Source organism: Eublepharis macularius, chromosome 3 (genome assembly GCF_028583425.1).
Source record: "Eublepharis macularius isolate TG4126 chromosome 3, MPM_Emac_v1.0, whole genome shotgun sequence".
Lineage (NCBI taxonomy): Eukaryota > Metazoa > Chordata > Lepidosauria > Squamata > Eublepharidae > Eublepharis > Eublepharis macularius.
In genome coordinates, this window is record NC_072792.1 from 107,713,677 (window position 1) to 107,732,606 (window position 18,930).

Here is an 18,930-nt window from a genome sequence, read left to right on the forward strand (position 1 = left end):
CTGATTGGCAACTTAAGGAATCAGAACTGGAAAATCTGATCCTTTTCCAGTATTTTAGAACTGCATGGTGTACCTGTGCCCTAAGGGAGGGGAGTCCTGTTTCGGCCCTCATCAGGGCGGCAGAAGCACCTTTGGGTAAAGCCAAAATCCATCTCAAGAATTGGTTTTGGATTACCTCAAGACTGGTTAGAATGTCTTTCTTCCAACCCCACACTTCAGCTCCATATAGGAGGTGAGGGACTACCTTGCTCTTAAATAATTTCAGTGCTGGATCTATCAGTCGACCTCCCTTTATATAAAAGAAATGTATGATTGACCCTACAATCCTTAATGCTGAGGATTTAACCAACCCAAGATGTATCTTCCAATTCAGAGTCTCTTTAAAGGTTACCTCTAGATATTTAAAGGAGCTGCATTGTTGGATTGGGTTGCCAAGGATGCTCCAGTGGGAAATTTTTGGCTTTCTCCTGAAAATCATTACTTTTGTCTTTGTCTAGTTGACATTGAGAGCTTCTTCATTACAATAATGGCCTAACTGATCTAAGAGCCTCCTCAAGCCGATCTTGGTCAGGGAAGTTAGGACCATGTTGTCTGCGTAAAGGAGAACTGAAATCTTCTGTTGTCCCAGAGAAGGCGGCATAAATTGGGGACCTGACAGAGTCTCATTGATATCATTGATGTACAGGTTAAATAGTAGAGGGGCAAGCAAACAACTGTTTCACACCTCTACTAATAGGGATTCTGTTGGTTAATGATCCAGAGGTTCCCACCTTGATATGAGCAAAAGTATCTTTGTGCAGCTCACGGAGCAGAAACAGCAGTCACTTATCGAAGTTAAGGGAGAAAAAAGATGGCACCGAGATAGAAGCTATGGCTGCTTCGCTCCGTAAGTTGATTTTATTTTGCTTTGTTTTATCTTCCTGCTCCTTATCCTGCCTCCTACTTGGCTATTTGATTCACCACAGCATACTGCAGAAGGTCTCTCAAACCGAGAGCTAGAAAAGTTCTTATCTTGAAGCCTTCCTGCGGTGAGAGCTAGGAACGCTGAGCCAATTAAGCTGCCACTGGCTTAACTTCAAGTAAGCAACTTATCAATTACCTAAAGCAGCCGCCTGCCCTCTCAATGCTTTCTTAATCAGTGTGGTGGTTAGTCAAAATAAGAAGTTATAAATTCTGGACTATAAAGGTTAGCCCTTAATTGGGTAGCTAACAGCTCCAGTTACAAATATTCTAAGGTTGACTAATGGGAACAAATAAGCGAACACGAGACACAGAAGACTTAATTTCACCCCCTGCTTGCAAGCAGAAAAGAATTGAGGACTATTTTGTTTCTAAGGAGCCCATAAACTTTAACATCCCTATTGCAAATCGATTTGCCCGTCTGATCGACATTTCTGACTCTGAGGAAAATCTTACTGTGGTTCCCAACAACCCAGCACAAACAGCAGCATATACTGAAGAAGCAAACAAAAGAGGCTTAGCTGTCCGTTCATCAGAGCTGATTAATGAAGAACTAGACACTACGACTGCGAGCAACTACCCGGAACTTACTGCTCTAACGGTCACTCATATCTTTAAGACCTTGAGAGAGATAGAAAAGTCTCTCAATAAGCTGGTTCAGGTGGTCTCAAGTTTGACTGTTAAAGAAAAGTGCTCCAAGCCAAAAACAGCACAGTTTCCAGCCTCAAACGATTACCAGCCACGGTGTATGAGCTCTCCTTCCCCAGTTACAGATTGCTCTTTCCTGCAGCTGAAGTTACTGAATGAGAAGGGTGCCAAGTGTCGGAGTTCTCATCACTTAATCTTACAGTCACACAAGTTTTGTTTGTTAAAAGGCAGCGGCTGACTCACCAGCAAGCGGAGTTGGCACCTGGGGCAGATGGAGTGGAGGCGGGGCGAAGAGTGGAGGCAGAGCATCCATCCCACGAGGGTCCAGCCGCGTGGTCAATGCCATTATTGTCCGAGCATCTGCAGCAGCAAGATTCACCCTTCCACCCTCCGCATTCTCAGAGCTATCGAGGGGGCTCTGTCACAACTTTACAGATTGGCGGTTTTTAAGGCATTGGGCTGGATCCCAACAGGGTGAGCGGGCCTGCGAGCTGCTCCCCCCGACGGATCTGGAGGCAAGGGTTGCCAGGCAGAGCCGGCGACGGAACAGCAGGTGCCAAGGTGCCAGCAGGAGGCTGGCGGGTGATGCATCGGTTCGGCAATGAGGCCTACGATGCCAACGGGGATCCAGCCCAGATGCCAGGCCAATGCTCCATATAGCTGTAATCAATAAAGTTGTGGCCATTTTCTAACCCACGCAAGTGTCTGGTGTGCTTATTGAGCAGTAACGTAGTCTGACATAGCCCCTAGGTGACAATATGCCCCTATAAAGGCTTTTTACCTTCTTGGAAATCTAAATGGCAGGTCAGCAGGCACTTGAGGGATGTGCTTAAAGGCTCAAGACAACCCCTGGGTCTCAACTTGGTGGAAGTACTAGACTCTCCTTACCAGTCTCAAAGAGACATGCTCTCATTCAAAAGCTCCATTTTTCCATCGCTGATTTTAGCCCAGAAATCTAGCTTGCAGCTTAAGGGGATTTTTCCAAGAAGAGTGTTTATCAACACAGAAATCACTCCCCTCTTTCCAAAATCTGAGCAGCCAACAATACATAAACTGGCAGATAATCCCTCAGAAGAAAGGCCAGTGGAGGTCCAACAGGTCTCAAGAGGTTTTGATGAGGTGTCTGAACAACCCACAGTGGATGAGGTATTAGAACAGCTTCTGCCTGAAGCAGAGATCTCCCAACTTGAGTCCTCTCAACTTGACAACTCAATAGAAACAGACCTCACAAGCTCCTTCAAAAGTCTCTCTCAAGAGGCCCAACTGAAGATCACAAATAGGTTGGAGGATCTGAGAATGAAATTGTTGAAAACAAAAGCTCCCCTGCTGACACAAGTTGTGCCGGCAACCACTTTGGGCAAAAAGAATTCTGTAACAACTGTTCTACTGGACAATTTCTTCTTAACATCTGATATACCAGGTGGCAGGGAGAACCCTCTTGTGATAGAACCAACTGTGAGTCAACAGGAGACCAACCTAGGAGAGCACCAGACCTCAGTAGTGAACAACAAGCCTGAGATTCCTAAGGCTTCCCCACCAATGGCGACGACCAGAAACAACGGGTGCATCTTTCTGGATAAGGAGGGGGTTTTGAACACATTATTGCCAGTAACATGACTAGATTATCCAGTCCCCTACTATGTACAGGGCACATCCATTAGTAGCCAGGCAGATAAAAAAGCCCTTTACAAGGTACAGGGTTTGCCTACCAATAGCCAAGGCCTCTTATTATTTTCATGGAATCTAAGGGGGTGGCGGTGTAGAATGAGGGGGGACAGTGCCATTGATTTTATTCGCAAATCTGATATATTCTTTGGGCAGGAAACTTGGTGTACGGAGGAGCTCTCACTGAATGGTTATAAACCATTTGTTTTACCAGCTGAGGCTCTCCCACATGGGAGAGCCAAAGGCGGGCTCTGCATTTTAATCTCCACCTCATTGAAAACAACAATAGTAGAGCTCCCACATTATGAGCCGTTCGCTATGGCTCTGCTACTTCAGTTTCAGGATATGTACTTGCTAATTGTCAACATCTACTCAGCCCCTGCTAGAACTAAAGAGCAAACTCAGGCAATTTTGCTTGGTTTTGAATCTTATTTACAGCATTTAATATCGAGCATCATAGCCCACATAATGAGAGCAGTTACGGCCCACCTAAGGTAAATGGTACAGCTCTACTTTTAAAAAGGCTCTCAAAGGACTCAAAGGTTAATTTTGCAGGTCAACTGTTAAGTCAAATAATAAGTAGAACAAATCTCTTTGTACTGAATGGGGCCCTCCCAAATGACCACCCTGCCGAGTTCACATACTGGTCAGGTGTTAGGATGAGCACTATCGACTATATTATGGTGTCTGAAGATATGGTCCAATACATAGAGTCCTTTGAGGTGGCTCCATTCTGTGATAGCGATCATCTCCCCCTTGTGCTGAAAATAGATACGCAAAAGGCTGATTTCTGTGTGGCTAGACCCACTGACCCCTATGTTGGTACCATAGAAAGTGTCAAATATTGTCGGCCCAGATGGAAACCCTTATTGGAAAAAACTCTGGCCAAAACCCTGCAATCAGAGGCAACAAAAGCCATTTCTTACAGACTAGCGGCAGCAGATAATATAGATTCTTGCCTTGGAGAATATGAACTGATCCTGGAGGAGCTCCAAAGGGTTTTGCAATCTTCCAGAGCTGGGCCCCCAGGACCTGGACCAGACAACCATAGATCCTGGTTTGATAAAGAGTGCATAAATGCAAAGAAGTCCCTCAATATGAATTACGCCAGATATAGGGCCAATTCAGAGGCAGTATCCCTGCTGGCTCTGAAATGGCAAAAAGCCCAGTACAAGACCCTCATTAGGAGGAAGAAACAGGAAGCAATCCAGTCAGCCTGGGAAGAACTCTGAAGGGCAGTAAAGGAGAAGAACTCAGCCTTATTTTGGAGATTGGTTTCAGATCTCCTAGGCAGTCCTCCAACTATAATAAATAACTCCATCTTACCTGGTACTTGGGAGAACTACTATAAAAGCCTATATGGGGACACAACTACCCAAAAATCTATTTCTGATTATTTGAATAGCCTACCATCTTGTCCTCCAGTGAAGCCCAAGGAGGTGTTACAGCTTATCTGTACTTTGAAGTCTGGGAAGGCCCCTGGCATAGATCTAATCCCCCTGGAGTTGATAAAACAGAACGCAGAATGGTGGGCTCCTGTCTTGGCCTCACTACTCACCCAAATTGATCAATCTGGGAAAATCCCTAAGGACTGGGGGGTTGCTGTCATAATCCCTTTGTACAAAAAAGGTAACAAAGATGACCCGAACAACTATAGGCCAATCAGTTTGCTTAGTATAGTTAGCAAACTCTATGCAAGACATCTTTTTATGGAAATTTAGAGATTGGCTGGAAGATGAATCCTATTTAGCAGAAGAACAGGCTGGTTTCAGGGAGGGTCGTTCCACCTTAGATCAATGTATGTTGTTGGATCATCTGATTGCAAAATACTCTTCCAACTCAAGTGTGTCACTCTTTGCTGCCTTTCTGGACCTGAAATCAGCTTTTGATTCAGTTTCTAGAGCTATATTATGGGATAAACTAAGGTCCACAAGCATTGACAAACGTTTGCTGTTTCTAATTCAGGCTCTGTACAATCATACATCCATAAGGGTCAAGTGCACCTCCCAAGGTCACCTTACAGACTCCATTAGAACCAACAGGGGGGTCAAAGAAGGATGCCTTCTTGCTACCCTCCTTTTTAATTTTTACATCAATGCTTTGGTTACACACATAAATAGACCTGAGTTCCATCCTCCTAGGCTAGGCGACAAACACATTGGGGTGTTTCTTTATGCTGATGATGCTGTTCTGCTCTCAAAGACTCCAATTGGTCTTAGGAGAGCTATGGGCTCTTTTGCCCAGTACTGCCAACAAAACAACTTAGAGGTCAACTATTCCAAAACAAAAGTTATGACCTTTGCAAAAAATAAGACCCCAAAAATTTATCATTGGTCTTTAAATTCCATTCCTATCGAACAAGTTTCATATTTCAAGTACTTGGGTGTCTTTTCCCAGGCAAATAGCCAAAGAACGGCTAACATAAATTCTGTTATCTCGGATGCCAAAAGAAGCTCAGGGGCAATTCAAAAATTTTACTGGTATAAAGGAGGTAAATGCCTGACTGCGGTCCTCAGACTATTCAAGGCTAAATCCCTCTCTCAGCTTACCTATGGAGCCCCAATAAATGTCACCTCAAATCTAAAGACGCTGGACACCGTTCAATCTAAATTCCTGAGAACAATCTTACAAGTGCCCCGTGGTGTCCTAAATGCACTTATCAGAATTGAAACTGGCATGATTACAGTAGAGGCAAGGTTGTGGATTGCAGTAACCCTGTACTGGCTAAAATTAGTCTTCTGTCCCAAAGGGCTCACAAGTCTAATAATATTGGATCCCTGTGCCCCCCGCCCCCCATGGCTTAAGGCGCTGGATAAGGAGTTACTTCTACACGGTCTTTCCAAACAATACCTGTGCTCTATGGGTTACGAAAAAGCTAAAGATTTAGTAAAACAGAGGATATTAGTTATTGCAAGGCAACATGACATAATCAGAATAGAGAAATGGCGAGATCTTTTGGAGCCCCCCATAGGGAAACACCTATGCCTTATCTCCTCAACCTATCAAACCAGGAGTACAGACGAATTTTTACACTAATGCGACTGGATGTTTTTCCCTCGGCTGTCCTTGAAGGGAAGTTTAAAAAGATCCCTTATGAGGAAAGGATTTGCCCCTGCTGTGAGGAAGGGATAGAATCATTAGAACACATTATATTTGATTGTAAGGTGTATAGCAATCTTCGCAAATCTTTTCCTCTTTTTTCAACTTTGCCCCTTACACGTAGCCAAAGGATATGCATTCTGAGGGGTTTCTTTTCAGATAGACACCCTGAGATTACGTTTCAGGTAGCTAGATTTGGTTGGATTGCTTCAAGGATCAGGAAATCCTTAGTGGCTAAGTGAATAATTTTATTGTACCACCAAGAATTTTAAAGTTTATACTATTGTATTATGAATGATTTTACCCAGGTATTGTGAATGGTTTTATTGATGTTTTATTTTCTTCTGTGGTACCTTTTATTGGTGTCTTTGTTAACTGCTGGTCATTGACCGTGGAAAATAAACTACTACTACTACTACTACTATCGATGTTAAGTTTGGCAAGCTTGGACCATAAGCAGGACCTATTGATTGAATCGAATGCAGCAGCCAAGTCAACAAATGCTACATAAAGTGCCTTTGTTGGCCCATTTATTCCAGACTAAGCCAGTTGGTATAGCGTTTGACAGTGGTCTATAGTTCCAAGATTTTTCCGGAATCCCGCTTGTGTGGTATGAATGATTTTTTCGGTAGTCACTCAATCTTCCAATTTTGCCAGCAGATATTTGCTATACAGTTTTGCTGCTGTGTCAAGTAGACTTATAATTTTGCGGGTCAGATTTATCCCCTTTTTTGTGTATAGGTACTACTATGCTCAGCTTCCATCCAGAGGGGATTTGGCCTGAACCATTAATTTGAGTAAACACCCTAGCCAGTACTGGGGCCCACCAGTCTGGGAAGGCTTTATACAGTTCAGGGGGTAACATATCCTCACCTGGAGATTTACCAGTGGGTAATGAGGCAATTAGTCCTCTAATTTCAGCTTCAGAAACTGGTGCCCATTCTGGCAGGGCCAGAGAATCCTGATGTACAACCTGTTGGCAAGTCCAGGTTCCCTCTGGTTGTGGATATTGAGGCCCGAAGACTTTATTAAAATAAGAAGACCAGACGTGGCCTGGAATAAATGAATCAATATGGCAATACAGGGAACTTCTTTTGAATGCAAGTCCCAAAATCGAAAGTCATTTCTTTCAGATACTGCACGATCTAACTCATTCCAGAGACATTTAATATGTTCTAATTTCTTCTGTTTAATTAGAGCTTTATACTAGGACCTAAGCATTGTTAGACTGCTGATCCGAGCCCTATCCCTATTATGCCTAGCCTGTCTCATAGTGTAAAGGAGATCTTTTTTAAGCACTTTGCATTCGTGGTTGAACCAACCACTTTGAGCATGGAATATCAACTTCATAGGCCTGTTATTTGTTAAAACAGGTTTAAGCTGGGAATTAATTTCATTAAAGATTTTAATCACATCTGTGGTGTTTTGTAAAAGAGATGATCTCAGTCTACTCACTTCCAAAGATGACAAGGTATTGGATATAATGCAATGTAGTTTCCTGGACCATTTGAGCCTCCTAAGATTGGGATTCATGCTCTCAGCAAGGTCTGGTACTGGTTTCACTAGGACATTAAAGTTGGCAGTAAGAGACAGTCTCAAAGGACAGTGATCACTTAATGTTACATCTAAAACCTCGAAGTTAAAAACCCGGTTAAATAGATCAGGGGATATGGCTATGTAGTCGACAGTGCTGGTACCAGATGCTGCCACGTATGTAAAAGGACCCCCCTGTGGAATTAAAAGAGGTGCCATGCAAGATATGCAGGTTAGACAGAGAAAGCAGTTTCAGTAGTTTAAGGCCAAACTTATTTACTACTGAATCCTTTGCTGAGTGCTCTAAGACATGGGCATTTGTAACAATCTGTGCGCTCACACCATCACCTGCCTCAAACTTGCCCGCCCCAATTCTCGCGTTGAAGTCTCTGCATAGAATAACGTGTGCATTTGGGTATCGAGAAGCTAGCCTATCCATTGTGTCAGATAGAAGATCCCAGATACACTCCCCTTTCTGGGGTGATAAGCCACTAGGAGGGATATATACGTTAACACAGAGTATACTTCTAAAATGATCACCTTTGAGAAGTAGGACCTGAAAATTATTAGGGTAGTTATTCTCTAGCACTTGTACATCTATATTTAGGTCCACAGAGATCAAAATAGCCAAACCCCCACTTCCCCGTCCATTTGAGTATACTTTAATCGCAGGCAAGATGGCGTCCTAAGTAGACACACCAGTGTATCGCTCCTGCTTTTATCCAGCTTTAAGATAAGTGTCTGTGCTGAACTTTGTATTTTGATAAAGCTGCAGTTTGTTTGGTAAGCACAAACATGAAAAACACTTTTTTTTCTTCATGGTGTTTTTTGTAATTCCTAGAATCCAAGATTTGCATTACCATTCTGGAATATTATGGTATTGACCTGAAACAGTGAAATTTTTTTGTATGTACATTTTCATCTCAAGGCTGTAATGCACACCTCTGTTGACCAGAGTTGATATACATAATGTTAACATATTATGTAATGGATAACATTTCATCAATGGTTTTATTTTCTCATTGCAAAGGAAATATACTAATTATAAGTAGTAGTAACATCAGATTACATACTCTGGTTCTGTTAATGGTGTTGTTTCATTGGGTTCATTTACAGGGCTTCCATCTTCATGATTGGTAATTCTTTCATCCTCTGTTCTCATTTCAACTATTGGTTCTTTTGATCCATCTTTCCTAAAAAATATCAAAAGCTTCTTAGCCCCGATTACTGTTTTCAAAATGCATAACACTATATTAATTGCCAGGATTCTGCTTTGAAAATTATGGAAGGAAAAGGTGAATAATAATTAAGAGAGATTAAATTTTTTCAACAGAATTGTCATCTTGTTTTTAACCCTGACTAAATTACATTGTAACTAGACATGTTGGAATGATTGTTGTTGAGTTAACATTCATTTTAACACAAAGTTAACATTTCAATGCAAAATTCAAAGTAATGAACTGAGAATTCCCAGTTTAAATGTATTTTTATTAACAGTGAGGCTAACAAAAAAAAAGTTTCAGATCTGATCTGTTCACCATGGAAGTCTAATTTATATGAGTGAATGAAACTATTTCTTTCTTAACAACCTATAAACTTGTGGTAAGCTGTTCAAGACGGTAGCTTTTAAAATAACTTAACATTTCACTATTTTCTATGTTTCAGAGGGTAGCAATTCCACTCTGCAACACACAAATGACCATACAAAAATTAGAACTAGTTTTGTGTTCTGAAGAATGTATAAAAAATAAAACAAATTTTTAAAATCATTTAAATGCTTTTGGTATGCAAGAGTTTTGTATTTTTGTTTTGCTGCAGAAGAGTATAATCATACTGTTCAAAATGAGCCCTTTGGATGCATTTTTATTATAAACTTTATTGAAACATAAAGAGATTGTATAATAAGAGTTTAAAAACAACAATCATCAAAAGTTATAAATTAAAACATTGAAAGATACTTAATATTTAAATATATATAAGAATTACTAAATTAAAGAACAGTGATTCAATTATTTACAATCATAGACAGAACTACAGTTAACAACAAATCTATACAGGGGTCATTTTGTAGAAAAAGAGCTGGAGGGACTCATTAGCATAACTCATTAGCGTATGCCATGGCCCTTGACATCACTGGAAGTGTGTCATTAGCATAACTGATTTGCATATGCCACACCCCCTGACATCACTTATCCTGGCTGTTTTGGACCCAATCCTGGCCATTCAGGGCTGAAATTGGGCTCAAAATGGCAAAAAAGCGGCTGAAAATGGCTGAAAAGGGGCCCAAAATGGTCAGGATCGGGCTGCTGCTGAGTGGGAGAGTGATCCACCACCCATCAGAGGCCCGAGCTGGGCTGTTTTGGCCCCAATCCAGGCTGAAACGGGCCCAAAATGGCCAAGAGTCAGGTAGGTAGGGCCACCTGACATGTGATCTCTTTGGGGAACTGCCGGAACTGTGTTCCGGCATGTTCCCCCTCAAAATGAGTCCTGTATCTATATCATAAAACTATTTGGAGTGGGAGGGTGAAGCAGAATATAGCCTCATTACTTGCTGTAAAGTCAATTAGAGGTTGCCATGTTTCAGCAAAATCAGAAATATATTGATCTGATAGTTGTTGTGGGTTTTCCGGGCTGTATTGCCGTGGTCTTGGCATTGTAGTTCCTGACGTTTCACCAGCAGCTGTGGCTGGCTTCACCCTGGCCACAGCTGCTGGCGAAACGTCAGGAACTACAATGCCAAGACCACGGCAATACAGCCCGGAAAACCCACAACAACCATCGTTCTCCAGCCGTGAAAGCCTTCGACAATATATTGATCTGACTTGATCTGTTTCTGTTAGTCTAGAATTTTCTCCGTTACAAATATGTCCCATATCCTGTACAATCAGATAACAAAAGGAGTTTACTGCACTTCCAAGCTGCTGCAATGACTAAGTGGGCTGCTGTACATAAAAATACTATTAAATTAAGTCTTGACAGGGGTATTCCAGTATTCTGAAAAAAATTTCAACAACATTACTTCAAGCTTAAAAGGAATTAGATAGATTATTATAATAGATATTTGGCTGTGAATTAGATGCCAGAATGATTGAACATGCTTACAAGACCACCAAGTATGAAAATATGAACCTCAGTCTCCACACTATTTTCAGCAATTTGATTTCTGGTTATAGTTCATATGATAAATTTTAACTGGCAAAAGATACCGTCTCATTAATATTTTCAACATCTGGATTGCCAGATCAGACATGGAGAAAGTCTAATTTTTTGCTTTCTGATGTTGATGCATACGTTTGATATAGAATTTCACTTTTTGCATTTGCTGTTATAAAGATAAGGTCTAATGCAGCAAAGAAAGAAGGTGTTATCTGAACTTGCAGTAACTTACTGTTTGCTGGTTCTAACTCATGTCTGTTTTAACAGAATTGCCCCCACATTTTGGTAAATCTGTATTATATATATAATTGTATTTTACCTAATTTTTTATCTTATCTAATAGGGTTTTTGTAATTTTGTGATAGCCTATGGTTATACACATAAACTCTTAACTGAACTGACCTGACCTGAATAGATTGCCAGAACTGTTTCCATTGATCTTTAGAGAGTATAAAACCAAGATTTCTGTGCCAAGCCTTCACACATGAAAGTGGTTTATTGGAGGCCATTAATAAGTGTGTAAATGTTTGAGATAATTCCTTTGTCACTTGGCAGAGAGATTTTTTAAAAAAATTCAAAGTCAGTCAGAGGTTTCAACAAACATTCTTTATAAGTGTTAACTAAGTTTCTAATTTGAAAGTATTGATACTGATGGATCTGGAAATCAGATTTCTCTAAAACCTTAGTGTTCTTGGTTAAATCTATTAGCCTGGTACAGTAAGTTTTCCTCCAAAACCTGTAATCTTGTGCCTGCAACCCTGATTCATACCACAATTGACCTATGAAGGTAGAAAGTGGTGATATTGGGACTGCAAGCCTGTAACACTAACAATCCCATATTTGTAGTGAAATGTTATCAACAACAGAATTTGGCTTTTCTTTTGGATTATTCCAAAATATTACATGCAAGTTTTTTGCATAAACAAAGACCTGCTCTGTTTTTATCCAATCTAAAGTTGGAATTGAATTTAGAGTTTTTAATAGATTTGCTAGGAGTGATGCATCCCGATATAGTTTTGGATCCAGGTAACAGAGTCCTCCCTGATTCTTAGGTTTACTCAGTGTTAAAACTGATTCTAGGGGTTTTGTTTTTTTTGTGGTTCATACAAAGTCATTAAATGATAGTTGAACTTTCTTAAGAAATGTGTTTGGGAGAGGAATTGGTAAAGTTCTAAAGAAAAATATAAATTTAGGTAGAATAAATTATATGAGCAAACTAGTTTTCTCTAGCCATGAAAATTGTAGGCTACTCCAATGCTTAAAGAGGGATAGTGTTGAATGATATAAGTTCAGAAAATTATGTTTAAACAAATCATTGAGATCAAGCAGAATCTTGATCCTCAAATGACGCCAGAATGTAGAAACCCATTTATACTTGTAAGAATTTTTGATTTGGAGGGTAGTCATCCGATAAGCTTTGTTGATTCATGAAGCAAACCCTTCCTCTAGATCCAGAATTGTGGCAAGCCACAATGCTAGGAATATAAACAAGTCAGTTTTTTCTTCCTCCCCCTCATTAAACCCTCTGCATTTCAAATTAGAATCTTTTATTTTATTCTCTAGGGTCATCACTTTTACAGACATAGTTCTTTCTCTCTCCTGTAAATGCCTGATTTCTTCCTGTATCATAATATAAATTTCCATCGCATTTTCAGCTGATTGACTGACGTGCTTTAAGTTTATTTTAATTTTGATCATCTCCAGTTGATCAGAAAGAGGTTTTAAAAATGCAGAGAGCTTGTCGAAAATCCCAGTGTCAAAGACGCTTTAAGCCTCAAAAAAAAAATTTTTTTTGGTAATGGCTGTGGTATCTGGTGAAGGAACACTATTAACAGCAATTGCTGCAGCCATGTTAGAATTCTAATTCAATGGTTTGACTGAGACTTTTTGAAGACATTCAGCAGAGTTGCACTTATGCAAGTGCTGGGCTTAAATTAATAAAAGTCACCACGGTCTTTATATTGTCGAAGGCTTTCATGGCCAGAGAACAATGGTTGTTGTGGATTTTCTGGGCTGTATCATCGTGGTCTTGGCATTGTAGTTCCTGATGTTTCGCCAGCAGCTGTGACTGGCATCTTCAGAGGTGTAGCACTGAAAGACAGAGATCTCTCAGTGTCAAACCGAGAGATCTCTCAGTGTCAAACCATTCGACACTGAGGGATCTCTGTCTTTCGGTGTTACAGCTCTGAAGATGCCAGTCACAGCTGCTAGCGAAACATCAGGAACTACAATGCCAAGACCACGATGATACAGCCCAGAAAATCCACAACAACCATTGTTCTCTGGCCATGAAAGCCTTCGACAATATAAAGACCGTGGTGACTTTTATTAATTTAAGCCCAGCACTTGCATAAGTGCAACTCTGCTGAATGTCTTCAAAAAGTCTCAGTCAAACCATTGAATTAGAACATGCAATAAATATATTTTAAACAATACAAAGGTAACAATCCCCATATTACATCTGACACCCTGCATTTTTCCAGTTAAAGATAATTTATCAAGCATTTCCAATTTACTGCTCGCTAGCCCTTCTGTGTTTATTTTTTAAAAATCCTTTTAAGTATTTTGACTGATACTCACAGATATGCAGCCTTTCCTTCTTCTAGTTCTTTGCTCTTCCCACTGGAACCACTTTTCTTTCCACAGATCCTTCTGGTGATGCACATTAGCAATCCACATTGTCGTACAAAGAAGCAGCTGACATCAGTCACAACAAGGATTAATAAAAGAGCAGCCACACCCAGTCCAATGACTGAACCAAGTCCAAGCCCATTAAAAAGTGTATCTTGAAAACAAACAAAATAGACAGTGGGGATCTACAATTAATTGTTATTTACATTTCTCAAGTGAAAATGTTTGTGGCTAATTATATGTCTAAAAATACCTCATAAATACCTTGAAGACTTTTCTAATGAAGATTTTTTCTTCTAGACTATGCATTCCTAACATTCACTTCAAGGATCAATGACTATATTCAAACTAAAAAGAGATGATAATCCTATGAGAATAATTGCTACAAAATTGAAATGACAATCATGGATTATTTTAGTTGGAGATGCTGGGCATTGGACCTGAGACTTTCTGCGTACAAAGTTGCTGCTAAATCATTGAGACATGGCCTTGTTCCATTAAAGCATGCCATTAAACATACAATAAAATATTTTATTTGATGCTTAATGAATATATATCACATTTCTATTCAGATTTAACTTGAGTGAAGCGGGTTAAACATATCCATTGAAAGCTTATTTAACACCATTTTTTTGCAAGTTAATCATAAATTTTAAAATGGTGGACTACAGCAAAATGTGCCATTTCTGGCTCTTCTTTGAGTTTTGATTATCACTTGTCACTCCCATACTAATTTTATCTTTTATAGACTTTTAAATGTGAATAACTTGTCATAGAATACCTTATTTACATCACTGTCATGTCAATGAGCTTGCCATTTCTATACCAGATTACAAAAATCACTTTTGATCGCCATTGAGAGTTCTTTAAATAACTTTTCAATGCTTTGTTAGCCTTTCACTTACAGATTTGCAGATTCTGACAACTCACTTTTGAAATTCATTCAGGAAGGGATCTGCACATATAATTATACTGAAAATACTAGCAGTTAGTGCCCATCTTATTGTATACTATAAAACAATTATCCCAATTAGGAATGAGATTAAATTGGCTAAAAGCTGTTTAGTTTGATTTGAATATCCCCGTTTTGATTTTACTTTTACTTTTGAGAAACAAGCTCAATCTATTTTTCCATATTTTTTTCTTTCCTTACACTGAATTTTTGAATTAAAATTTATGTACATTTCAACATTATTTCCCCACAAAATGCAAAAAAATACAATTACTTTTGTATAAATGACATAAGAATAACATAAAAGAATGATGATGAAAATGAGGCAAAGTAACCAATGACAGTGACAACATAAAACATAAAAAATAAATGAAAATGGACATATTGGTTCATCGTTAGTCCTGCTCCAACTCCAATTGCATGTAATAGCTAGAAACTCCAAAAGGGATCTGACCCTCATCCAACCATTGCTCTTTGTTGAGTGTTATGAGATGGCTGGGGATGTGTATCAGCTAGGAGTATAGAATATAGTCTCCTCAAAAATATATCTTTGCTGAATAGGCACATACGTAGAAATAGATCCAGAGGAGTTAGCTGTGTTAGTCTGTAGTAGCAAAATAGAAATAAATAGGATTATAGGAATAAAAATCGAAAATAAATAAATAAATCACATGTGAAAAGGGAGGTACTACAGACTCTGCGGGACCACTACCTGCCAATTAAACTGTCTAAATGTGAATTCCATAAACAAGAGTTGGATTTCTTGGGTTATTGAATCTCCAGAGAGGGACTGAAAATGGACCCTAATAAAGTTTAAGCAGTAGTGGGATGGGACCCCCTGAAAACAAGGCGACAATTACAGTCATTCCTGGGATTTGCAACCTTCTATACGCCCTTCATTAGGAATTTTGCTCAGATCTCCTTGCCATCGATTGACTTGTTGAAAACAAAAGGGAAAGGACTGCAAGGAGTGAAGCCTAGTGCTAGACTAGAATGGACAAAAGACTGCCAAAGCGCATTTGAGCAACTAAAACAATTGTTTACATCAGAACCTGTTCTAAGACACCCCGATGAAAACTGCAAATTTATTGTGCAGGTGGATGCGAGTGATGTAGTGATGGGGGGTTATATTGCAAGAGGATGAGAATGGGAGGTTGCACCCTTGTTCTTACACCTCTAAAAAATTTTCAGATTCAGAGCACCACTGGGCCTGTGGGATAAAGAAGCCTCTGCCATCAAATTGGCATTAAGTACATGGAGGCATTGGCTAGAAGGGGTCAAGGTGCCTTTTGAGGTGTGGACAGATCATAAAAGCAAAATAGAAAAGAGTCCAGTAGCACCTTTAAGACTAACCAACGTGATATATGCCCTCCAATGTGATATATGCCCTCATGTGCCAACAATGTCCATCTGCTCTGTACATTGGACAAACCAGCCAACCTCTGTGCAAAAGAATAAATGGACACAAATCTAACATTAAAAATGGCAACATCCAGAAACCAGTGGGAGAACAATCTATCAGGACATTCCATTAAGGGCTTAGAGGTCACTGTAGTTCAACAGAAACCTTTCAAAAACAGAATCCAATGGGAAGCTGCTGAACTGGAATTCATATGTAAATTTGACTCAGTCAGGCTTGGATTGAATAGAGACTATGAATAGTTATCTCATTATCAGAAGCAAACTGATCCCATTATCAGAAGCAAACTGATCCCATTATCAGAAGCCACTGATTGCATCTACTCCCCCCTCCCCTCTCCACCTATATATCTGACCAGTTTCTTCTTACCCTCCATGCATCTGATGAGGAAAACTGTGATTCTCGAAAGCTTATGCTACAGTAAAGTTGGTTAGTTTTAAAGGTGCTACTGGACTCTTTTATATATGTATAAATGTATTTAATTGTATGTTATACATTTCAGCAATGCTACATTAGAATTCTTTCTGCATATTTTACAATATTTTCACTTACATTCAAATGAGTACTAATTCTGCAGTTTTCCTCTTTACAACAAGAGGGGGAAATGGTCATTTTTCCCATCTATATTTTGTCAGTCAGCGTTTCACACACATTCTGACCATTTCATTGAGATTTAATATTAGAAGAAAAAATAAACACTGCCAAGAAAATGTTTTTAAGGGAAGTGCAATAAAATATAAAAAGTCAGGGTTGTTTTTGCTTTCTGTCGGCCACAAGCCATTTATGTGCAGTAGCTTGCATTGCTGATGAGATGATATTTTAATATCACATTAAGATGGAGATCTGCAAGAGCATGCAACAAATTGCATCATGAGATTGTGCACATGCACAGCTTACCATGTGATGATACAAAAAACAATTAAGGCAGTTATAGCATGAAAACTGGACCTTAGCCATACTTAGATAGGCTTGAACCAGGGTTGTCTGTCCTGCTGGCAAACTGCTTTTCCCAATGCTGCTCCTTTGAGTGGTAGGAGAGTTTTAAAGAATAACTGGCATTGTGTGCAATGTGACATCACTTCCAGGAAGGGGAAAAATATCCAGTTTTACCATAGAGTTTCCAGGAGTTCCTAGAATGACATGATACCACTTCTAGTTTTCCCAAGAAGTAATATCACACCACTCACAACACCAGAACTTCCATGTCTTTGCCCCCCATTTCCCATCTGGTGCCAGCCACTGGCAGGCAACTCTAGCTTGAACAATTGTGTCAGATGTGCCCTGCTTATCTGCCATGTATGTCTATTATTCTCTGTAATCTGTACTCTGGGGCTCTGAAAATGTGTTAATGACTATCTGGGTAACTGTCTGACTATGTCGCCAAGAGTAGCTTATCATGCACATGGGAGAGTGTCCTTGGAATGCCAGCCAGAGCTGTATCTCCCAGAGACATGAAATGAGCGCATCCTTGTCTTCCCTTTCCTTACCCCTTCCAACCACCTAGGCCCTGCATGCCTAAATTCTAACAGTCTTTATCCCAAGGCGGGAATCCTGCCCTGTAACTAACATTGCTTTGCCAATTTACATCATTTATGCCAAAGCTGTAGTCATTCGGGAAGGTGTGGCCGAAGTACACTGATGGATCTCCAATAAAGAAACGTTTACTGGACTCCTGAAGTGTCTGCAGTGAAGTAACTGAGGATCTAACTGGCAGAGCCTAACATTTTGGCAGAAGTCAAAGTCAGAGACTCAAGAGGACAAGTTAAGGCTGTGAGGCAAATTATTCAGCCACAGCCTAATGGGCCTAATGAACCTGCTGGAGGAACTGGTTAAACCTGAGGAACTGGTGGTACCCGAGGAAGTCCCCGTCAAATCCAAAGATGAGGGCATGGAGGATGAAGAGAAGAAAGGGGATGGCGGTGAACCAGTCAACCCCAAGAAAACTCCTTCCATCCACTCAGATGAGGACAACTAGAAGAGAGATGACATCTCAGAGTCAGACCAAAGCAACCCCCAAAACAGCAAACCCTGTGGGGGTTGGAAAGATGTCCGTGCCGAGATGCAAGCTATCTGGGAAGACCTGGATGACCTGAAGGATGGCATGTTACAGGTGATGGGAGGACTATGAGAGCTGATGTGTTGACTGCTTCTCGCTGGGAGACTAGCCGGTCCGTGGCCGGATGGAGATGGAATGGTACCTGGGCCAGGCCCACGAGCTGTGTTGGCTGGGCCGCCGGTGAGCCCCCCCCCCGCAGCTCCACAGCCCCAAGGAGTATCAGCCGGACTAGCTGGTCTGGGGCTGGATGGAGATGGAACTGTACCTGGGCCAGGCCCACGAGCTGCACCGGCTGGGCCACCGGTGATCCCCCCTGCAGCTCCACAGCCCCAAAGAGTACCAGCCACCCTGCCAGTGATCTCTCCTGCACCTCCCCAGCCTCGGGGAGCACCTGGTGCCCTGCCGGTGGTTCCCCCTGTGGCTCCACCAGCACAGGGGTGGCGTAAACTGGATGCACAGTTTGAGGGAAACCCAGAGGAACTGGGTTCCTCCTTGGTTCAGGCAATGGAATTTTTTCAAGAGTGGGGCCACACCTTCCCGAATGAGCACAGTTGGGAAAGCTACCCAGGCTCCCGATTGGGGGGACCCATGCCCAAGTGGTATGTCACTCTATTCAGAGCACAGGTCAAAGAGCTGCAAGACTTGGATGCATTTGTATGATCCTTGAGAGCCCAGTTTGAAGACCCCCTCAAGGAGGAGTGGGCCAGTACCAAATTGAAACGGATTCGGCAAGGCAGCCGCTCTGCGCATGAATATGCTGCGGAATTCAGGCAGCATGTGGCCAAAGTACAGGACTGGACTGAGGGAATT

General features: G+C 40.9%; 1 protein-coding gene across 1 annotated transcript in view; it reads right to left on the minus strand.

Annotated features, from left to right (window-relative positions):
• Window positions 1-18,930, minus strand: part of NCAM2 (neural cell adhesion molecule 2) — a 282,335-nt gene that overhangs the window by 9,960 nt on the left and 253,445 nt on the right. The window contains exons 13-14 of the mRNA XM_054973767.1: window positions 13,642-13,846; window positions 8,979-9,098 (exon numbers count right to left, since the gene is read on the minus strand). Coding sequence (XP_054829742.1) covers window positions 8,979-9,098; window positions 13,642-13,846 — 325 coding nt within the window. The remainder of the gene's footprint in view (window positions 1-8,978; window positions 9,099-13,641; window positions 13,847-18,930) is intronic.